General features: G+C 44.4%; 1 protein-coding gene across 2 annotated transcripts in view; it reads left to right on the top strand.

Annotated features, from left to right (window-relative positions):
• The window catches only part of C7H16orf58 (chromosome 7 C16orf58 homolog), a 137,173-nt gene that overhangs the window by 76,262 nt on the left and 36,370 nt on the right, over positions 1 to 24,541 (top strand). Inside the window, exons 2-3 of one of the 2 annotated variants that reach the window (XM_030210465.1) lie at positions 2,825 to 2,998; positions 18,599 to 18,676. In XM_030210465.1, coding sequence (XP_030066325.1) covers positions 2,825 to 2,998; positions 18,599 to 18,676 — 252 coding nt within the window. The remainder of the gene's footprint in view (positions 1 to 2,824; positions 2,999 to 18,598; positions 18,677 to 24,541) is intronic. The other variant, XM_030210466.1, reaches the window with a different exon arrangement.

Below are 24,541 nucleotides of genomic sequence, written 5' to 3'. Positions count from 1 at the left end.
ACCACTACAACAAAGAACTACATGTAGACAAAACTCAATACCTTGGTTCAACGAAGAACTGAAATCACTAAAAACACATACTAGGAGACTCGAACGAGCATGGAAAAAAATGAAAGACGAATATACACTTAACGCATGGAAACAACAGCAAAGAAAATATAAATACTCAATAAGACAAACCAAAAGAGCATACTACAAAACCAAAATAGGTCCAGACTACAAAGACGCACATAAACTCTACCAACTTGTGAACAAATTAATAGACACCACACCGGTGACCACAACTAGCACAGACATCCCATCAGCAGATAACCTTGCCAAATACTTCAATGAGAAAATCATAAAACTACGAACCATGCTACCACTCAATACCACTGATCACGAAAAATTCATGGAATGCTTGGACCCAACTACCGGTGAATACCCAGCAGATCGAACCTGGACTAACTTCGATCTGTTAACCGAAGAAACCATCACTCAAGCAATTAACAAATTCTCCAAAACCCACTCCAAACTGGATATCTGTCCCAGCAACCTAATAAGGCTCGCCCCCCGCAACGCTTCATAACAGACCTTACATCACACTTGAATTACATGTTACAACATGGACTATTCCCCAAGGACAAAGGAAATATACTTCTTACCCTATACCCAAAGACTTAAAGAAAAAACTAAACAACACAACCAACTGTCGACCAGTAGCATCAATCCCCCTGGTAGTCAAACTAATGGAAAGTATGGTAACCAAACAACTCACTAACTACCTAAACAAATTCACCATACTACATGAATCACAGTCAGGATTTCGATCCAACCGTAGTACTGAAACAGTGCTAACCACTCTCATAACCAAATTTAAACAATTAATTGCAACTGGAAACAATGTGCTCCTCCTACAATTTGACATGGTCAGCCACCAAATATTCTCAAACATCCTGGACTACTTCAGGATTGAAGGAAACGTACTTAGATGGTTTGAAGGCTTCTTAATGGCAAGAACCTACCAAGTGATATCAAACTCAAAAACGTCAACACCATGGAAACCTGAATGCGGAGTACCACAAGGATCACCGCTCTCGCCAACTCTTTTTAACTTAATGATGACACCATTAGCCAAATCGTTATCCAACCAAGGACTCAACCCATACATCTATGCAGATGATGTCACGATATACATCCCGTTCAAACAAGATATAACCGAAATCACAAACGAAATCACACACAGCCTCCAAATAATGAACTCATGGGCGGACGCATTCCAACTAAAGCAGAAAAAAACAATGTCTCATCCTGTCCTCACAATACAATACAAACAAACCCAATACCATAAATATCCCAGACTACACCATTCCGATCTCAGACAGCTTGAAAATATTGGGAGTCACAATTGACCGAAATCTCACACTAGAAGATCACGCGAAAAATACAGCAAAGAAAATGTTCTACTCAATGTGGAAACTTAAAAGGATCAAACCTTTCTTCCCAAGGGAAGTATTCCGCAGCCTAGTACAATCAATGGTACTAAGCCATCTAGACTACTGCAATGCCATCTATGCTGGATGCAAAGAACAAATCATTAAGAAACTTCAAACCGCTCAAAATACAGCAGCCAGACTCATATTTGGGAAAGCGAAATACAAAAGTGCCAAACCCCTAAGAGAGAAACTACACTGGCTCCCACTAAAGAACAAATTGCGTTCAGAGTTTGCACCCTGGTCCATAAAATCGTTCATGGAGAAGCCCCGGCCTATATGTCAGACCTTATAGACTTGCCTACCAGGAACGCAAAAAGATCAGCACGCACATTCCTCAATCTCCACTACCCTAATTGCAAAGGGCTAAAATATAAATCCACATATGCGACCAGTTTCTCATACATTTGCATGCAGCTATGGAACGCATTACCGAAGGCCATAAAAACAACACAAGACCTAACTAACTTCCGAAGGCTACTGAAAACAGATCTGTTCAAGAAGGCATACCATAAACATCCATCTTAAATAATAAGACTTTACACGACTTAGACATAACTGAAATCTTTCACTGAACTGACTAACCTCTTTGCCATTAATGAACAAGCACTACCACTTTAATCTTTATGTAGAATAGCATCTCTCCATAGTCAATGACCTAATGTATGTTACAGTCCAATCTATCACTCAGGAACCTTCATGCATTACCATAATATATTCTTCCTTACCATGTATACATGCACATGATATATATCTATACCATGATCTGTTCCATGTATGTTATGTTCCATGCATGTTACCATGTATGTATGCACCTTAACGCAATACCATTTGTACTTCTGTTACCCGGAAATGGCAGTCGCCATTATGGCAAATGTAAGCCACATTGAGCCTGCAAATTGGTGGGAAAATGTGGGATACAAATGCTACAAATAAATAAATAAATATATTTGCCTCCAGAATGCCCTCAAAATAGCTGGTTTTGGCTTGCGCGCTAACCGGGCATATTCAGTATCACTGACCAGTTAAGTGCCACTGAACATGCCTGGTTAGCCCTGGTCAAGCGATTAAAATGGCCAGGTCTCTCCTGGCTGTTTAAATCATTTTGAATACTGAGCCCTAAATGTATAAACAAAGTGAAAATGTTTTGCTGTATTTATTATACATTAACTGAAATGTGAATTGATTGTATTAACTGAAATATGAATTGGTTGTATTTTATACTGTGTTGAAACACATTTGCAGTACTGTTTTGTAGAAAGGCGTGAAACAAATCAGATTAGATGAAGTACGTATGGAGGTAACAGAGCAGGTGTATGGCTTCTCTTGACTCCTGCTTATACATTCATTAGCTGTTTCCTGGAAGAGGTGGAGGAAAGATGGCAACCAGCATGTCTCAGCTTCTCTGTTCAGAACACTATGGATCCAGCCTGACCCGGAGATATATTCAAAGGGAGGATGGACATCTGGCCTGCATCTTGGAGCAGAGGAAGGGCAGCTGCCACTCCCTCTGTCTTTTATTCACGGTGAGTAATATAGTGAGAGGCAAGCGAGTGATGGGATTTGTTGGAGGCAAACTCTGGCTGGTAGGTCAAGCCCTATCTTTTAATTTTCTATGTGAGTAGGCCCTGAGACCAGAAGCATAATTACTTAAAAGGTATTTATTTATTTATTTATTTCATTTGTATCCCACATTTTCCCACCTTTTTGCAGGCTCAATGTGGCTTACATTACATCATGAATAGTAGAAATACATAAGAAAATAGACATTTAGTATTGCATAAGGGTCTTGGGTTACATGATAGTGATAAAGCATGATGTTATTATAAACAAGCAAATATCGTGAGGCAATTCTGGTTATATGTGTAGGAGTTCACATTTGTTGTTCTTTGTGGTATACCTTGTTAAAGAGATGGGTTTCCAGTAGTTTGCGGAAGTTAGTTAATTCATAGATTGTTTTTAAGTTGCGCGGCAGCGCGTTCCAGAATTGTGTGCTCAGGTAGGAAAAAGTTGACGCATGCGTTAGTTTGTATTTTAGATCTTTGCAGTTGGGGAAGTGAAGATTAAGGAATGTGCGGGATGGTTTTTTAACGTTCTTGGGTGGTAGGTCTATCAGGTCTGACATGTAGGCTGAGGCATCTCCGTGAATGATTTTGTGAGCTAGGGTGCATATTTTGAACGTGATGCGTTCTTTAAGTGGTAGCCAGTGTAACTTTTCTCGTAGGGGTTTAGCACTTTCATATTTTGTTTTACTGAATATGAGTCTAGCTGCTGTGTTCTGGGCTATCTAAAGTTTCTTGATTATTTGCTCTTTACAGCCAGCATAGAGTGCGTTGCAGTAGTCTAGATGGCTGAGTACCATTGATTGTACCAGGTTACGGAAGACGGCCCTTGGGAAGAAAGGTCTTACTCTTTTTAGTTTCCACATTGAGTGGAACATCTTCTTGGTTGTGTTTCTCGCGTGATTCTCAAGTGTTAGGTGGCGATCAATGGTAACTCCCAGAATTTTTAGGGTGTCCGAAATTGGGAGATTCAGTTCTGGTGTATTGATGGTTGTGAATTTGTTCGTGTTGTGTTGAGAGGTGAGTATTAGGCATTGGGTTTTTTCTGCATTGAGTTTCAGCTGGAATGCATCCGCCCATGAATGCTTGATATGTAGACTCTGGTTGATGTTATTGGAAATTTCCTTTAAATCTTGTTTAAATGGGATGTAGATCGTTACGTCGTCTGCGTATATGTATGGGTTGAGGTTTTGGTTTGATAGTAGTTTGGCCAAGGGTATCATCATTAAGTTGAATAAGGTTGGTGAGAGGGGGGATCCTTGTGGGACTCCGCATTCAGGTATCCATGTGGATGATGTGGTGGAGTTCGATGTCACTTGGTATGATCGTGTGGTTAGGAACCCCTTGAACCAACTGAGAACATTGCCTCCAATTCCGAAGTACTCTAGGATATGTAGTAGTTTTCCATGATCAACCATGTCGAAGGCGCTGGACATGTCAAATTGTAGGAGTAGTATGTTCTTGCTTGTTGCGATCAATTGTTTGAATTTGTTCATGAGGGTAACTAGTACTGTTTCAGTGCTGTGGTTAGACCGAAATCCTGACTGGGAGTCATGTAGTATTGAGAATTTGTTTAAATAATTTGTGAGTTGTTTGGTCACCATTCCTTTCCTATATGCTTTTCACTCATTGTTTACAAATTAAATCATTTTGGCTTTAATATGGTGATGCCTAGTAGAATCACTATCATCTGTTTTTTTTTCACCAGCTCTTGGTACATGCTTCCCCTGGGAGTGTCTTTACAATCATATTGTGGATCACCCTTGTTCCCATTACTTCTTCAGACCTTGGAAAATTATTTGTTTTCTCCGAGGACAAGCAAGGTAGTGTTTCTCACATAAAAGTGAAATCATCCAATGGAGCCCTGGTGTGGATGCTACCCAGCATACTGTACTTTTATGAGGCCTTTGGCAGCTCCCACTGTGCATGTACAAGTGCCTTTGCACCCAGCATGAGCGCATGGGACCAGCAGTCTTCAGTTTTCCATGGACCAGAGAGGTCGTGTTTCTGGTCTCTCCTCAGTGCATTTAACTTTTTTTCAGCTTTTTTGTCTAAGCAGTGCCTTCCCTTTTGTGGTACCTTTTTGTTTAATTCTTTTTTCTTTTCTCCTTTTAGTTTTTTGTTTTTATTTACTGCATTTGCGGCAAGTTTAAGTTTTCTTTTTTGTTTTTGAGGCCTGAACACTGGCTAGGTCCTTTTTGCCCCATTTTTTTCTTCTTCTTGGTGAGATTTCCTTCACTCTCACAAATGAGCCAGTTGATTTCGCATCAGCTACTTTTCCCTTCATGTCCCAGACAATTCCCAGTAGCTTCAAGTGCTGTGCTCGGTGAAACAGAGTCGGCTCAGATCTCTCGGATTGATCCCCATAGCTGATGTCTGTTGTGCTTGAGTCCAGACCATAAAGCCTCTAATTGTGTTCTCCATTTAAAAATGCAGAAAAGAACCCAGAAAAGCAGAGATGCTCAGCTCAAGAAACTTTTGGTGCTCCTAAGTCTGGTCCATCGACATCAGAGGCATCAATCTCCATGGCTGCTAGAGCTGCATCTGACACTGGTAATGCACTGGCATTGAAGAGATCTCCTACTGTCTCAACATTGGGCACTGATAGGAGACCCTAGGACCGGTCAGCATCGTATCTGACACTCAGGACACACGTGGATTTGATGTTGTCCTTGTGGACAGCAAGGGACCTCGATGCTGAGCATCAAGCAAAGGCTAAGAAGCATTGACATCGCTCCTCCTCGAAGCATGGTGCGGGAACTGCGAGGTGTCACCGTCACCTGAGAATCAGCACTGAGCAGATCACTTCCCCCCTGCTGAAGCAGTGCCAATGCGCCAATCTCCCCACAGCTGGGACCTCTTCCAATTCAACACGGGTAGATTCGCATACTGTCTACATTTTGGCTTTCCAGCCTTTACCAATGCTTGTCCTTGAGAAACGGCTCTGAGCTATGCTCCAGGAGGAGCTGGGACTTCTGCAGCAGCACAGTGCTGAGGTATCAACACCACTTGTGCCAGCCGTGAGACCTCTGCAACCCATCTTGGAGGCCCATGCCCTGCCTGTTGAACGGTTGTCAATGCACAGACTGGGGCTGGCACTGATCAATGCAGTGACCCTCTCTACATTGGGGGAAGAAGCTATCCTGGAGTTGCAGAGCTGATTTGTACCTTGGTGCCAATCATCAAGGCCTGGACATATCTCCAGTCGGCCGAGGCAGGCACAGACTCAGACTTCTCATGATGAATGCTTTGCTGAGTCTGAGATGGACCATTCCTGCGTGTCTGAGGAGGAGCCAGAAGATTTCTTGGAAAAGAGGTCTCCTGGGTCTGCCTTTGGATCCTCCCCACCACAGGAGAGAAGGAAATCCCCTCCAGTGGAGCTCTCCTTTATAGACTTCTTGCAGGAAATGGCAGAAGCCATTCCATTTCAGTTGGAGACAGTGCCTACTCACAACGTCCTCAAGGATGCATAGATGAAGAACTGGGAGGCCTGTCTCTCTGTACAGGTAATTCCTAAGAGGGTGACTCTATTTATAGAGTTCAGAAGGCTCCCGGATACAAGAAGGCGTAGTTGTCTCACCACTCCACAATGGTCAAATCCACCCTCAAAAGAACCAGGAGTTCGAAGACTCATGCCTCGGCTCCCCCAAGCAGGGAGGCTTGAACACTGGGAGGGGAAGATTTAACAGGCTTCGATGTTTATCTCCTGCATCCAGATCTATCAGCTCTAAAAAAGTATCTATTTGAAGTCCCTAGTGTTCAGTGTGCTTAACTTTGTGGACACTCTCCCTCCAGGCCAGCTAGCCTCCAAGCAGGAGCACAGAAAGTATTTGGCTACGGATATCTTGGACTCTTTTGATGTAGTGTCCAGACTCTCCACTTCAGGTATCGGTATGTGTAGACTCTCATGGCTACATGTCTCAGCCATAGCACTTGCGGTTCAGGAGAAGTTGGCAGACGTCTTGTGCCATGGGGACAATCTTTTTGGGGACAAGGTGGAGGATGTCACTGACCTCATCAAGAAACATGCTGACACTTTCAAGTCCCTCTCTCAGCCACTTCCTGTGGCCTCCACTTCTCTGAGTTTTTCTGGAGGACCTAGAAGGGGCTCCTACTACTCTCAAAGGCATAGGTTCCCCCCCTTCTTCCCTTCTTCAACAACAGACCCATCCCCAGCGCTCCCAGCCTTGCCAGAAGCACATTCAAGAGACCCAGCCAGTTCCCCAGTATAAGTAAGAGACAAGCTTTTGGCTCCAAGGGAGCATAGCCACCATGAAAGTATTTGCCTGGACAACCTGCTGCTAAGAGGGAGTCTGAATTTTTTCTATCAACAGTGGCCCCTTGTAACCTCAGACCAGTGGATTCTCCTAATGGTCCATTTAGGGTACATCCTTCATTGGCAAAGGAAATCTCCAAACTACCCAGCAAGAGTATCTTGTTTTGGCTCTCAGCACCAGAAAGTGCTTGCAGAGGAACTATCTTCCTTTTTAAAGGTCCATGCACTGGAACCTGTTCTACCACCAGAAAAAGGGAAGGGATTCATTACAGATACTTTCTTGTGCCCAGAAAGTCAGGGTGATTTCATCCCATCCTAGACCTAAGGGACCTGAACTAATATCTGGTCAAAGAAAAGTTTAGGATGATTTCCATGAGCACCTTTCTCCCCATGATTCTGGAAAATGATTTGCTATGCTCTCTGGATTTGAAGGATGCTTATACCCATATTCAGATACATCCCAACCACAAGAGGTATCTCATTGTATACAAGTATCACATCTTGTCATTTGGCCTTATGTCCATTCCCAGAGTGTTCACAAAATGCCTAGCAGTAATTGCAGCTTCACTACATAGAGTGGGACTTCTCGTGTTTCTCTACCTGGACAGTTGGTGTTCAAGAGTGCATCATAGGAAGGTGCTCAAGAATCCATGCAGATAACTATTCAAGTGCTGGAGCTACTAGGGTTCATAATCAGCTACCCCAAGTCCAATCCAGTACAATGATTGCAGTACAGAGGAGCCCTGCCAGACACGGTTCAGGCTCAAGCCTACCTGCCTCCAGCACGTGGATTACGTTTTTCCGACTCGTCAGCTTCAAATACCATTTCTGGCACCGGTATCCCACCCAAATCTTCCTCTGTGAAGACCGAAGCAAAGAATTCATTTAATCTCTCCGCTGCAGCTTTGTCTTCCCTGATCACCCCTTTTACTCCTCAGTCATCTAGCGGTCCAACCGATTATTTTGCCGGCTTCCTGCTTTTAATATACCTAAAAAAAATTTTACTATGTGTTTTGGCTTCCAACGCAATCTTTTTTTCAAAGACCCTCTTAGCCTTCCTTATCAGCGCTTTGCATTGGACTTGACATTCCTTATGCTGTTTCTTATTATTTTCAGTCGGTTCCTTCTTCCATTTTCTGAAGGATTTTCTTTTATTTATTTATTTATTTATTTATTTATTATATTTGTATCCCGCACTTTCCCACTAAAAGCAGGCTCAATGCGGCTTACATAGTAATAGGTAACACAGAATTTTGTTATGTAAAGTAGGAAATTAAGTATAACATAATAGAAGGATGGATGGGTAGTAAATGGATGGGTGGGTAGGTAGGTAGAGACAGGTGATAGAGGAGGGTAAGGTGGGAGATAGATTCTGGATTTAGCTCTAATAGCTTCCTTCACCTCACTTTTTAACCACGCCGGCTGTCGTTTGGTCTTCCGTCCTCCTTTTTTAATGCATGGAATATATTTGGCCTGGGCTTCCAGGATGGCAGATGAAGTTCAATGTTGACAAGTGCAAAGTGATGCATGTGGGTAAGAGGAACTCGAATTACAGCTATGTAATGCAAGGTTCTGCATTAGGAGTCATCGTGGATAAGACGTTAAAAACTTCTGCTCAGTGTGCTGCGGCGGCTAAGAAAGCGCACAGAATGTTGGGTATTATTAGGAAAGGGATGGAAAACAAACACAAGGATGTTATAATGCTGTTGTATTGCTCCATGGTGCGACTGCACCTCGAATATTGTGTCCAATTCTGGTCGCCGCATCTGAAAAAAGATATAAAGGAATTGGAGAAGGTGCAGAGAAGGGCGACGAAAATGATAAAACGGATAGAACAACTTCCTTATAAGGAAAGACTGAGAAGGTTAGGGCTCTTCAGCTTGGAGAAAAGGCGGCTGAGGGGTGATATGATAGAAGTCTACAAGATAATGAGCGGAGTAGAGCAGACAGATGTGAAGCGTTTGTTTACACTTTCAAACAACAATAGAACCAGGGGACACAAGATGGAGCTAGAATATGGCAGATTTAAAACAAACAGGAAAACGTTTTTCTTACTCAGCGTGAAGTTGGACTCATTGCCGGAAAATGTAGTTACAGCAGCTGGCCTTACGGAGTTTAAAGGGGGTTTGGATAGATTCCTGAGGGAAAAGTCCATTGTACATTATTTTGTTTTTTAATTTTTAATGGGTTTTGCCGGGTTCTTGAAACCTGGATTGGCCACTGTCAGAGACAGGATGCTGGGCTTGATGGACCCTTGGTCTTTTCCCAGCATGATGGTGCTTATGTTCTTATGAACAGCATCCACGCCTGATGTAAATTTTTGACCCTCGCAGTCGCTTCTCTAAGTTGTTTTTTTTTTTTTTTTTCACCATTCTTCTCATTTTATCATAGTCTCCTTTTTTAAAGTTAAACGCTAACGTATTTGATTTCCTATGTATACTTCAAAGCTAATATCAAATCCGATCATATTATGATCACTGTTATCAAGCGGCCCCAACACCATTACTCCCGCACCAGATCATGCGCTCCACTAAGGACTAGGTCTAGAATTTTTCCTTCTCTCGTCGGCTCCTGTACCAACTGCTCCATAAAGCAGTCCTTGATTTCATCAAGGAATTTTACCTCCCTAGCGTGCCCTGATGTTACATTTACCCAGTCAATATTGGGGTAATTGAAATCACCTGTTATTATTGTGTTGCCCAGTTTGTTTGCGTCCCTAATTTCCTTTAACATTTCTGCATCCATCTGTTCATCCTGGCCAGTCAGACGGTAGTACACTCCTATTACTATCCTTTTCCCCTTTACACATGGAATTTCAATCCACAGTGATTCCAAGAAGTGTTTCGTTTCCTGCAGAATTTTTAATCTATTTGATTCAAGGCTCTCGTTAATATACAATGCTACCCCTCCAACAATTCGATCCACCCTATCACTACGATATACTTTGTACCCCGGTATGACAATGTCCCACTGGTTATCCTCCTTCCACCAGGTCTCAGTAATGCCTGTTATATCCAATTTTTCATTTAGTGCAATATATTCCAACTCTCCCATCTTATTTCTTAGACTCCTAGCATTTACATATAGACATTTGAAACTGTTTGTTGTTCCTATTTACATCATGCTTAGTACTTGACAGTATTAATTTGCAATCTGTTGTCTGATTTTTTTTGTAATTTGTAGAAGTCTTTATTGAAAGTTGAGAGAAGAGAATTTCTGGACGTGGGTGGATGGATGGAGGGGAGGGCAGGAAGGAACGGAGAGCAGGGCCGTCGGGGAGCTGAGGGAGGCAGGGAGAATCGCTGGACATGGATGAGAGGGGAGGGCAGTGGGAGAGAACAGATTGCTGGACATGGAGAGAAGGGGAGGGCATGGGGAGAGAAGAGATCGCTGGAGGGGAGGGCAGGGGAGAGAGGAGAATTACTGGACGTGGATAGATGGAGGGGGCAGGGGAGAGAGGAAATTTGCTGGATAAGGATGGATGGAGGAGAGGGCAGAGGAGAGGAGAATTGCTGGACATGGATGAATGAATGGGGGCAGGGGAGAGAGGAAATTTTCAGGATATGGGTGGATGGAGGAGACGGCAGGGGAGAATGGAGAGTTCCTGGACATAGATGGAGAATTGCTGGATATGGATGGATGAATGGGGGCAGGGGAGAGAGGAAATTTGCTTGATATGGGTGGACGGAAGAGAGTGCAGGGGAGAATGGAGAATTGTTGGACATGGATGGATGGAGGGGAGGAAAGTCAGGAAGGAAATGCACATGGATGGAAGAGAGGAGAAATGTTGGACAAGGATGGAGGGAAGGAAAGACAAAGGAAGGAGATGCACATGGAGAGAGGGCAGATCCTAGATGGAAGGGGCAGGGAGAGAGGGCAGACATTGGATGGTGGGGACAGGAGAGAGAGGGCAGACACTGGATGGCAGGGAGAGAGAGAGAAGGCAGATGCTGGATGGAAGGAAGACAGTGAAAAGAAGATGAGGAAACCAGAGACGATAAACTGTAAATATATATTTTTATTATTTTGCATTAGGATATAGTATTGTAGCTGTGTTAATAAATGTTTATAAATAGAACATGTAAATAAGGTAATCTTTATTGGACTAATTTTAATATATTTTGACTCACTTTCGGAGAACAAAACCCCCTTCCTCAGGTCAGGATAGGATATTGTAAAAGCACTATACTGATCTGAGAAAGGAGGTTTTGGCCTCTGAAAGCTAAATGTATTAGTCCAATAAAATGGTGTTATTTTATTTTCTGTTTCTGTGGTGTTGCATTGTATGCTCAGTCTGGCCTCTTGGGGGTTCAGTTTAATTTTTGTCTAAATAGAAAGTTTGATTACTTATTCTATAGTGGTTTAGGGTTTATCTGTGTTTGTGAAAAAGACACGGCTTTCAGTTGGCATTGACTGTGCAGGATCGACGATCTGTACTATTCTGTCTGGTTACGTTTTACAATAGGTGAATTGATGTTCTAGTGCTCCCTGTAGTGTTTAAGATGCTTTCCTTTTCCTTATGTGACTCGTAGAAATTACTGCTTATGGTATGGTAAAATTGTTCTAGAGATCCTGAGTGTTTTGTATTCTCGGTATGCCTAGTACTGGATTTTGGAGGGGGGTGTTAAAAAATGACCGGCCCCGAGTGTCAACTACCCTAGCTACGCCACTGCCCCCCCCCCCCTCACTTAAAAAAAAGGGTGAAAATATTCTTTCAGCAAGGAAACGTTTAGAGTCAACCTACTATCCTTGACTTCTTCACAAAAGGATAAAAGCTGAACCCAGGACGGAGAATGGTCCGAAATAGTAATAGAGCCAATACCCGAGAGGCAATTTCCCTGAATCAAGGAGATATCAAATAGCAGATTATCAATACGAGAATACGAATCGTGAGCGTGGGAATAGAAAGAATAGTCCCGCTCCTTTGAGTGATGTAATCGCCAGACATTGCACACGGCTAAAGTTTGGGCTAGGTCAACCAGTGCGTTCGAATTTTTGACATCAATACCCTACACTGCACCAGACCTATCCAAGGCAGGATTGAAAGATGCATTGAAATCACCTCCTACTACCAGTTTACCATAGGGATCCAATTGGACAGCTTTCCCAAGCCTGACAAAGAATTCTCCCTGAGATTCATTTGGTGCATAGACAGCCTGTAAGAGCAAAAATCTACCAGCAGGATCACACCTAGATTTCAACACCTGAACCTGCAAAGAAGAGTGAAAGATTGCTACCCCCCGTTTCTTAGATGCATCAGCAGCAGAGGCACAATAGACATATGGGTAATGACGACAGGACAAATATTTTTCATGTTCCCTCTTTAAATGAGTCTCTTGAAGAAACACAGCCTGAGTTTTGTGAAACAATAGTTCCTTAAATACCTTTTGACGCTTTTGAGGAGAGTTCAGGCTCTTGATATTATAAGTCAAGAATTTAAATCCACAGTTGTTTAAAGATCAACACGCAAGCATGGTAACACTAATAACACCTGGAACCCAACAGCCTCGAAAATGTTGGAAGGAGAGAGAAAAAGAAAGAAAAGGAAAAAAAAACTCCAACCCCCCCCCCCCCCACAAACCACCTCCCACCAAAATGACCCCACCCCCGTCAACCACTTCTAGACAAGGACAAAGTCCCCTAACTAGGAAAGCAAGAGAAAGAACCCTCGAACCCGAAACACCACCCAAAACCTTCCCCTCACGCATCTCCACCACCGCCCATACACCCAAAATCAATGCAATTCTGACACTCCCCCCCCCACCCACCCGGTACCACCTCCTCATACATCTCATACTCAGTAACCTACCCACTAGTATACATATCCTGAATACATCTTATGCAACCGAAATTATAACCATAAGAACAACGTCCAGCTAAATAGCTTGATTATGAGAACAACCAGACTAAGCAGTCCATTCAGGTATCAGTCGTGACACTCCTAGACTTGCCAGGAATACGTTTCCATTGTTGGAGTTTGGCCCGGGTTTTAGTAGCTAGGTCCACAGGCGGAGTGTCAGTAGTCGTCAAACCTCCGCCATACAAAATCTTCCAAACCTCATAAAGGAGTCGAATCCGGTGTAATTTCCTTCCTACCGTAACGCAGAGAGCGAAAGGAAAAGCCCAGCGAGACGGGATCTTGTTTGTTATTAAAATGTCCAGCGCAGGTTTCATCGTCCGTCTTCGGGACAGCATAAGCTGGGATAGATCTTGAAACACCTTAACGTGGGCCTCATTATAGTCTGTGTGTGGTACCTGGCGGGCCCACTACAGCACCTGTTCTTTAGTGGAAATGGCAGTGAAACAAACAATGTCCCGAGGTCTGTTATCTAATCTTTTTCCTAGGGCTCTGTGCGCCCTCTCAATAGCAATGTCCTCTGTCCCGAGCAGCTCTTCACAATCGTGGCAACATCTTCCTTGTCCCCCACCTCAGGGACCCCCCCGAAAACGCAGATTATTCCTGCGGCCTCGATTTCCTAAGTCATCCACTTTGTACTGCAGGTCCTCATAATATTCAAGCAGCTTTGAGAATCATGAATCAGCATCACTCAGCTTCGCATCCTGCTCGTCTGTACGCACCTCCAAGTCCTCCACGCGCCCATCCAACTCACGCAAATCAACGCTCAGGACATCCATTCGTTCCAGGATTTCTTTTTGGAAGATTTGATCTCCTCCTGAATTTCTGTTAAGCATTTGGTTAATTCTTTTGAAAGACCCCTTTTAGAGGAGGTTTTGCCAGCCTCTGTGAGGGATATAGCGGAGACAGAATCCGAATGAGAGGTGCGGGCCAACGACAGCACATGGCGCCGCGGGGCCTTGCCAACTTGCCGTTCAGAATGACGCTCACTCTCCTTCCGAACAGTCGACATGACTGCCAGAGCACCAAAAGATCCTACCCTCAAAAGAGACGCCATGCCCTGATGTGAATTTTTACCCGGTTCAAGGGCGGATGGTTGCTGATATTGCTGAAAAAAGAGAAGGATGCGTCGGAGCTAAGACTTAGGCAGCCATTCAGGTCCGTGACATCACTTCCTCCCCCTTTTGTCTGATTTTTATTTAAGGACACCTGATCTACTATGGTCTCTTTTGCAACCTCACTATCTACCCTATCTTCCCTGTTTTGGTGATATCTTTGAAAGATACCTCATCCCAAACCATGCGCTTTTGAGCGACTGTCAGCCTTCCCCCCGTTTCTACTTTAAAAGGTGCTCTATCTCCTTTTTAAATGCCTATTCCAGCAGCCTGGTCCCACCCTGGTTAAAGTGGAGCCCATCCTTTCAGAATAGGCTCCCCCTTCCCAGAATGTTGGCCAGTTCCTAACAAATCTAAAACCCTCCTCCCTGCTCCATCATCTCATCCACGCATTGAAACTCTGGAGCTCTGCCTGTCTCTTGGGCCCTGTGCGTGGAACGGAAAGTATTTCAGAAAATGCTACCCTAGAGGATCTAGATTTGAGCTTTGTACCTAAGAGCCTAAATTTGGCTTCCAGAACCTCTCTCCCACATTTTCCTATGTCATTGGTACCCACATGTACCAAGACAGCTGACTCCTCCCCAGCACTATTTAAAATCCTATCTAGGTGGCGCGTGAGGTCCGCCACCTTCGCACCAGACAGGCAAGTCACCAGGCGATCCTCATGTCCACCAGCCACCCAGCTATCTATATGCCCAATGATTGAATCACCAACTACAACAGCTGTCCTTACCTTTCCCTCCCGGGCAGCACTTTGAGACATATCCTCGGTGCGAGAGGATAGTACATCCCCTGGTGGGTAGGTCCTAGCTACAGGAGTACTTCCACCAGGGTGATGCTCTCTTTCTAGGAGACCTCCCTCCTCCAAGGTAGCACAGGGACTACCAGACTAGAGGTGAGACTTCTCTACAACATCCCTGTAGGTCTCCTCTATGTATCTCTCTGTCTTCTTCTGCTCCACCAAGTCTGCTACTCTAGCCTGAAGAGAACGGACACGTTCTTTGAGAGCTAGGAGCTCTTTGCATCGGGCACACACATATGACATCTCAAGTAGGGGGGGTACAGGATCCTATCTCTTATGTCAGGAAGCAGATGAGCATGGTGCTCTGAGCCGCATACCTGGCAGGGAAGAACAGTTGTCTGGCAGAAAGATTGAGCAGAGTGATGCAACTGCACAAGTGGTCTCTCAGCATGGGTGTTGCTAGCAAAATCTTCCAAGAGTGGGACACTCTGTCGGTGGATCTTTTTGCTACTCATATCAGCAAAAAGGTCCCTCAGTACTGCTCCAGACTCAGGTCAACGACAGAGTAACATCAGATACCTTCTTCTTCAATTGAGGGTAGGGTCTTTTGTATGCTTTTCTTCCCATTCCTCTGATAAGGAAAACTTTACTGAAACTGAAGCAGGATCAGGGGACCATGATCTTCATTGCACCTTACTGGCCGAAGCAGAACTTGATCCCTCTTCTTCAGGCATTGTCCTCCGAAGATTCATGGAGGTTGGACTACTTTGTGACCCTCATCATGCAGAATGAGGGGTCTTTTCTTCAACCCAACCTCCAGTCCCTGGCCCTCACGACCTGGATGTTGACTGCATAGAATTGACATCCCTGCCGCTGCCTGAGGGTGTCTCCAGGATCCTGCTGGTTTCCATGAAAGATTCCAAGAGGTATTATGCTTTTAAATGGAGAAAGTTTGCCATCTGGTATGAGGGCAGGGCTGTAGATCCTCTCAGTTGCCTGCAGAAAACCTGCTTGAGTACCTCCTTCACCTCCCCGAGTCTGGTTTGAAAACCAACTCTGTAAGGGTTCATTACGGGGTAGGAAGTAAGCCCATCTCTGTTCAGCTTTTAGTTGTTCACTTTATGAGAGGCTTGCTGTTGACAAAGCCCCCTTTCAAACCTCCTACTGTGTAATGGAACTTCAACATCATCTTCACCCAGCTAATTAAAGCTCCTTTTGAGCTACTTGACTCCTGTCATCTGACTGTGGTCGTGACTCCACTTTCAGTCTCACTTTGTCTTCCGCTGGTCAGCTTCAGAGGTGGCTCCAGTCTGTTCTTTTCTTTGCATTGTTGCCTCTGCTACCACTTCCTTTGTGTTCCAAGCCTCACTCTGGTGTTCAGTGTGTTTCAAGTCTCTTTCCTGTAGTCGTGACATCATCAGTGAAGGCCCTCATAAGGAAGGTGAGGACATTCATTCAGGGCCTTTGCAAAACCAAAGGTCTCCAGGTTTGTCGGTATGCTTATGTAGCACTTCTGCCCTGTGTCCTAGTCGGTGTGCTTGTTTAGCACTTCTGTCTTGTTTCCTAGTTAGTGTGCCTGTGTGGCACTTCTGCCTTGGTTCTTATCTGTCTGTGTGCTAGGGTTAGCACTTCTGCCTTAGTTCTTCAGCTTGTCTGTGTGCTAGTGTTAGCACTTCTATCTTGGTTATTGCTTATTTGTTCTGTGGTTTGTGTGGCCCAGCCTAGAGTTCTGCCTAGTCTGCCTTGCCTAGGGCTCTGCCTAGTCTGCCTTGCATAGAGCTGTGCCTAGTCTCTTCTGCCTTCAGCTGTTGTGTTTTGGGTTCCAGTTCGGCCTTTAGGCCCGTTTGTGAGGGCTCTGTGTGCACGGGTTCCAGTTCGGCCTTGTGGTCCATTTGAGTGTTTTCTCTTCTGGCTTTACTTGGTTCTGTACCTGTGTTCCCTGCCTTGTCCAGTCCTGGTTTATATCTTAGTACAGCCTGTGTGCTCTGTACACCTCTGGTCCATTTCTGCCTGTGTGCTTATTGCACTTCTAGTCTGTTCCATTCCTGCTTGTTCAGTCCAGTCCTGGTTTGTTTCTTAGTACAGCCTGTGTACTCTGTGCACTTCTGGTCTGTTTCTGCCTGTGTGCTTATTGCACTTCTAGTCTGCTCCAGTCCTGGTTGGAGGGTTTGCCTGCTGCTGCCATTCGTCAACAGCAGCCCAAGAGCTCATGTTGTTCCTGAGTCCATGACAGTTTGCGTAGACCCTGAGACCGTGACACCACTGACCTGGAAGGTCTTGTTTTTGGTGGAGGTCACTTCAGCTCATAGAGCTATTCAGCTTCAGGCCCTAGTAGCTGGTCCACCTTACACAAGGTTTAGTTCTCGGCACATGTTCTAAGTTCCTTCCTAAGGTGGTTTCAGAGTTCCATCTTAATTAATCAATCATTCTACCAACCTTCTTCCCAAAAGCTCATGCCAAAGTGCACTGCACACCTTGACTTTCTATCTGGAGCAGGTTAAAGCCCATAGTCAGTCCACCTTGTTTTTTGTTTCTTTTGATCCAAACAAGATAGAGACAGCCATCAGTAAACATACATTATCCAATTGGCTGGCAGACTGCATCTCCTTCACTTAAGCCCAGGCCGGTCTAACTCTTGAGGATCATGTCATGGCTCATAACATCAGAGCCATGGCTGCATCAGTAGCCCACTTGAGATCAGCCTCCATTGAGATTTGCAAAGCTGCAATATGGTCATCAGCCCACACATTCACATTGTATTACTGTCTTGAGCAGCATATCCAACCCGACAGTCAGTTTGGTCAGACAGTCCTGCATAATTTGTTTGGAGTGTAGAATCCAATTCCACTCTCCTAGGCCCATTGTTGTGCACTTGCACAACAAGTTTATTCTTTAGTTCAGGTTGATTGATGTCTAACTGGTCTTGCCGTTGCAAGTCCCTATTTGTTCTTTTCAGTGGGCTTGGTAGCTGTTAGAAATGCGGTCCTGTTTGTCCTTGGAGAAAGCAAGTTACTCACCTGTAGCGAGTGTTCTCGGAAGAGAGCATGACATGTATTCTCACATACCCTCCCTCCTCCCCTAGGAATTGTATTCCTTTAACTATGTCATTGTATTCAGGTTCCATGCGCTTACAGTAGGTGGGAAGGCAATTGAGCATGCATGGTGGGACGCTACATGTGAGTAATTTAGCTTTTCCATTGGGGCATATGATCAACTGAAGCTACAGGGCTTTGTGATTCTCTTGATCAACGCAAACAGGTGCGCTCAAACATGGGACGTTAGAGATTGCAGTGGATGGCTTGAGGTTTCCTTTCAGTCAGATTCTGACCCATAGAAACAGCTGCAATGTGTACTATGGTCAGGAGATTGTAGCAGCACTCTACCAGTGACTTCTTTTGTTCTTCATGTGTGTGCACAAAGACTTGGTGGCTCCAAGGAGCTTTTTCCCATGTTATTTATAACAGAAGCTAATTAGCTCTTATCACCTGAAGACAGCAACAAATGAATTGCCCCCTTCAAAGTTTAATGGTGAAATACACTGATGCTGTTTTATTTTTCACTCTTATGTTTACAGTCGGTGTTTCTACCTCAGGGCTATCCAGAGAGTGTTAGTGAAGACTACCTGACTTATCAGATCTGGGACACACTGCAGGTGAGAGGAAAGCCAGAGAGTGACCTGGATAATAGGAATCTGTAACAAGAATTTGTAGATTACTTTTTTGAGAAAATAACTTTGCATCGGGCTTCTGTAACAAGATATGACCTCAGATAAAACAGACAGTAGCGGTCTGCAATAAGGCCAGGGGATGGGGCGCTACTTTACTAACAAATGGTTAATGTAGCAGTAGTGGATATGGATTTCTTAAATACCCACTATATAAATAGAAATGCAAACATAAACTATTCAGTGGAGTGGAGGAGTGGCCTAGTGGTTAGGGTGGTGGACTTTGGTCCTGGGGAACTGAGGAACTGAGTTCGATTCCCGGCACAGGCAGCTCCTTGTGACTCTGGGCAACTCACTTAACCCTCCATTGCCTGCCGCATTGAGCCTGCCATGAGTGGGAAAGCGCGGGGTACAAATGTAACAAAAACAAAAAATATATATCAAAAGCAAGTTGCTAATAATGGGAAAATCTGTAATGCACTTCAAACACAATAATTTAATACATGAAAGCTCAGAGCTCCTGATAGCGTTTGTTTCATACACATACGCTATTTTCTTCTGATGTGTATGAAAAAATGCTATCAGGAGCTCTGAGCTTTCATTTACTAAATTATTGTATTTGAAGTCTCATTGTTAGCAAACTTTTTTTTTAATATATATTGAATAATATCTTAAATATTGACCATTCCGTGTCTGTTTCTTGTTTTAATCTCTTTCCTCCCTTTTTTTTGTGCTTGTTACTATGTCACCATGTTACTATTGCACATATCAAAAGGATGGAATCAAAGCAAAACTTTAATGACCTTCACACTTTAAACAAGACATAGAAGGGCACAGCCTACATGGAGCAGTAGGTGCAACTCCAAAGACGGGCATAGAGCAGGGGTACTCAATGACAGTCCTTGAGGTCCGCAACCCAGTCAGGTTTTCAAGATTTACATAAGCACATACAGTGGTGGAAATAAGTATTTGATCCCTTGCTGATTTTGTAAGTTTGCCCACTGACAAAGACATGAGCAGCCCATAATTGAAGGGTAGGTTATTGGTAACAGTGAGAGATAGCACATCACAAATTAAATCCGGAAAATCACATTGTGGAAAGTATATGAATTTATTTGCATTCTGCAGAGGGAAATAAGTATTTAATCCCTCTGGCAAACAAGACCTAATACTTGGTGGCAAAACCCTTGTTGGCAAGCACAGCGGTCAGACGTCTTCTGTAGTTGATGATGAGGTTTGCACACATGTCAGGAGGAATTTTGGTCCACTCCTCTTTGCAGATCATCTCTAAATCATTAAGAGTTCTGGGCTGTCGCTTGGCAACTCGCAGCTTCAGCTCCCTCCATAAGTTTTCAATGGGATTAAGGTCTGGTGACTGGCTAGGCCACTCCATGACCCTAATGTGCTTCTTCCTGAGCCACTCCTTTGTTGCCTTGGCTGTATGTTTTGGGTCATTGTCGTGCTGGAAGACCCAGCCACGACCCATTTTTAAGGCCCTGGCGGAGGGAAGGAGGTTGTCACTCAGAATTGTACGGTACATGGCCCCATCCATTCTCCCATTGATGCGGTGAAGTAGTCCTGTGCCCTTAGCAGAGAAACACCCCCAAAACATAACATTTCCACCTCCATGCTTGACAGTGGGGACGGTGTTCTTTGGGTCATAGGCAGCATTTCTCTTCCTCCAAACACGGCGAGTTGAGTTCATGCCAAAGAGCTCAATTTTTGTCTCATCTGACCACAGCACCTTCTCCCAATCACTCTCGGCATCATCCAGGTGTTCACTGGCAAACTTCAGACGGGCCGTCACATGTGCCTTCCGGAGCAGGGGGACCTAGCGGGCACTGCAGGATTGCAATCCGTTATGTCGTAATGTGTTACCAATGGTTTTCGTGGTGACAGTGGTCCCAGCTGCCTTGAGATCATAGACAAGTTCCCCCCTTGTAGTTGTAGGCTGATTTCTAACCTTCCTCATGATCAAGGATACCCCACGAGGTGAGATTTTGCGTGGAGCCCCAGATCTTTGTCGATTGACAGTCATTTTGTACTTCTTCCATTTTCTTACTATGGCACCAACAGTTGTCTCCTTCTCGCCCAGCGTCTTACTGATGGTTTTGTAGCCCATTCCAGCCTTGTGCAGGTGTATGATCTTGTCCCTGACATCCTTAGACAGCTCCTTGCTCTTGGCCATTTTGTAGAGGTTAGAGTCTGACTGATTCACTGAGTCTGTGGACAGGTGTCTTTCATACAGGTGACCATTGCTGACAGCTGTCTGTCATGCAGGTAACGAGTTGATTTGGAGCATCTACCTGGTCTGTAGGGGCCAGATCTCTTACTGGTTGGTGGGGGATCAAATACTTATTTCCCTCTGCAGAATGCAAATAAATTCATATACTTTCCACAATGTGATTTTCCGGATTTAATTTGTGATGTGCTATCTCTCACTGTTACCAATAACCTACCCTTCAATTATGGGCTGCTCATGTCTTTGTCAGTGGGCAAACTTACAAAATCAGCAAGGGATCAAATACTTATTTCCACCACTGTAAGTATTGCCATACTGAGAAAGACCAAAGGTCCATCAAGCCCAGCATCCTGTTTCCAACATTGGCCAATCCAGATCACAAATACCTGGCAAGATCCCCAAAAAGTACAAAACATTCTATACTGCTGTTACGATTTGGCCCATGTTTACATAGTAACAAAGTAGATGACGGCAGAAAAAGAGCTTCACGGTCCATCCAGTCTGCCCAACAAGACAACTCATATGTGCTACTTTTTGTGTATATCCTACTTTGATTTGTACCTGTGCTCTTCAGGGCACAGACCGTATAAGTCTGCCTAGCACTATCCCCGCCTCCCAACCACCAGCCTCGCCTCCCAACCACTGGCTCTGGCACAGACTGTATAAGTGTGCCCAGCACTATCCCCGCCTCCCACCACCGGCTCTGGCACAGACCGTATAAGTTTGCCCAGAACTATCCCTGTCTCCCAACCATCAGTCCCGCCTCCCACCACCGGCTCTGGCACAGACCGTATAAGTCTGCCCAGCACTATTCTGCCTCCCAACCACCAGCCCCGCCTCCCGATCTCAACTAAGCTCCTGAGGATCCATTCCTTCTGCACAGGATTCCTTTATGCTTATCCCACGCATGTTTGAATTCCATTACCGTTTTCATTTCCACCACCTCCCGCGGGAGGGCAATCCAAGCATTCACTACTCTCTCCGTGAAAAAATACTTCCTGACATTTTTCTTGAGTCTGCCCCCGCTTCAGTCTCATTTCATGTCCTCTCGTTCTACCGCCTTCGCATCTCCGGAAAAGGTTCATTTCATGCTGCTATGGGTTGACTGCTGGCTGTTTCCCATGTTCCAGAAGGTACTCCGGTCCGGATCTTCCAGCCCTCCGAACTGTCTTGGGAGTTTTTGGAACTGAGCAGCACCCGTACCTGGTGACCTCCCTTGTACTTTGCCTTCATTAACCACCTGGATGCTTTCTAGTTTGCCTTGCAACAGAGGTCCTTAGAGGAGTTTCCCTCGCAAGAGTTGTTGCAGTGCGTCTGTGCTATTTTCCGGTTTCAGCTTTGGCCCTGCTTATCTCCTGGTTTATTCTACTGTCTGCTGCCTGCCCAAGACCCGGCTTATCTCTTGGTTTATGCTACTGTCTGTTGCCTGCCCAGGACCCGGCTTGTCTCCTTGTTGGTGTCCTGTTCCTGCCCTGTCTGGTCAGTCCTGCCGGCCACCTGCACCCAGGGGCTCAACTCCTGTGGAAGGGCGGTCAAATGCAGGTGAAGTCCAGCGGTTTTCTCTCAGAGGTCTGCCTTGTCTTGTGTTTTGAGTGATTCTCCTGCCGCTGCTGCTCCTCGGCAGGGGTCCAAGGGCTCACTAACCCAGTGGTTTCACAGGAAGCCTGACAACTACTTATCCCAGAAATAGTGGATTTTCCCCAAGTCCATTTAATAATGGTTTATGGACTTTTTCTTTAGGAAGCCGTCCAATCCTTTTTAAAACTCCGCTAAGCTAACCGCCTTTACCACATTATCTGGCAACGAATTCCAGAGTTTAATTACACGTTGAGTGAAAAGTTTCTCCGATTCATTTTAAATTTATTATGTTGTAGCTTCATCGCATGCCCCCTAGTCCTATTATTTTTGGAAAGCGTAAACAGACGCTTCACATCTACCCGTTCCACACCACTCATTATTTTATAGACCTCTATCATATCTCCCCTCAGCCGCCTTTTCTCCAAGCTGAAGAGCCCTAGCCGCTTTAGCCTTTCCTCATAGGGAAGTCGTCCCATCCCCTTTATCATTTTCGTCGCCATTCTCTGCACCTTTTCTAATTCCACTATATCTTTTTTTGAGATACGGTGACCAGAATTGAACACAGTATTCGAGGTGCGGTCGCACCATTGAGCGATACAAAGGCATTATAACATCCTCATTTTGTTTTCCATTCCTTTCCTAATAATACCTAACATTCTATTTGCTTTCTTAGCCACAGCAGCACACTGAGCAGAAGATTTCAACGTATCATCAACGACGACATCTAGATCCCTTTCTTGGTCCATGACTCCTAACATGGAACCTTGCATGACGTAGCTATAATTCGGGTTCCTCTTTCCCACATGCATCACTTTGCAGTTGCTCACATTAAACGTCATCTGCCATTTAGACGCCCAGTCTTGTAAGGTCCTCTTGTAATTTTTCACAATCCTCTCGCGATTTAACAACTTTGAATAACTTTGTGTCATCAGCAAATTTAATTACCTCACTAGTTACTCCCATCTCTAGGTCATTTATAAATATGTTAAAAAGCAGCAGTCGCAGCAGAGACCCCTGGGAAGCCCCACTAATTACCCTTCTCCATTGAGAATATTGACCATTTAACCCTACTCTTTGTTTTCTATCTTTTAACCAGTTTTTAATCCACAATAGAACACTACCTCCTATCCCATGACTCTCCAATTTCCTCTGGAATCTTTCATGAGGTACCTTGTCAAATGGCTTCTGAAAATTCAGATACACAATATCAACCGGCTCACCTTTATCCACATGTTTGTTCACCGCTTCAAAGAAATGTAGTAGATTGGTTAGGCAAGATTTCCCTTCTCTAAATCCATGTTGACTTTGTATTCCCTGATCGCCCCTTTTACTCCTCCAACCGATTCTTTTGCCGGCTTCATGCTTTTAATATACCTAAAAACATTTTTACTATGTGTGTTGGCCTCCAACGCAATCTTTTTTTCGAAGTCCCTCTTAGCCTTCCTTATCAGCGCTTTACATTTGACTTGACATTCCTTATGCTGTTTCTTATTATTTTCAGTCGGTTCCTTCTTCCATTTTATGAAGGATTTTCTTTTAGCTCTAATAGCTTCCTTCACCTCACTTTTTAACCACGCCGGCTGTCGTTTGGTCTTCCGTCCTCCTTTTTTTAATACGCAGAATATATTTGGCCTGGGCTTCCAGGATGGTGTTTTTGAACAGCATCCACGCCTGATGTAAATATTTGACCCTCGCAGTTTTTTCACCGTTCTTCTTAGTGTCCCACTGGTTATCCTCCTTCCACCTGGTCTCAGAGATGCCTATTATATCTAATTTTTAATTTAGTGCAATATATTCTAACTCTCCCATCTTATTTCTTAGGTTCCTGGCATTCGCATATAGACATTTCAAAGTATGTTTGTTGTTCTTATTTACATCATGCTCACTACTTGACAGTATTAATTTGCAATCTTTTGTCTGTTTTTTGTTTTTATTTAAGGACACCTGATCTACTATGGTCTCTTTTTCAACCTCACTATCAGGATACCCTATCTTCCCTGTTTTGGTGATATCTTTGAAAGATACCTTATCCC

Source organism: Microcaecilia unicolor, chromosome 7 (genome assembly GCF_901765095.1).
Source record: "Microcaecilia unicolor chromosome 7, aMicUni1.1, whole genome shotgun sequence".
In the NCBI taxonomy this organism is placed as follows: Eukaryota; Metazoa; Chordata; class Amphibia; order Gymnophiona; family Siphonopidae; genus Microcaecilia; species Microcaecilia unicolor.
Note: the sequence above shows the minus strand (reverse complement) of the source record. Positions and strands in the feature narration are given on the sequence as shown.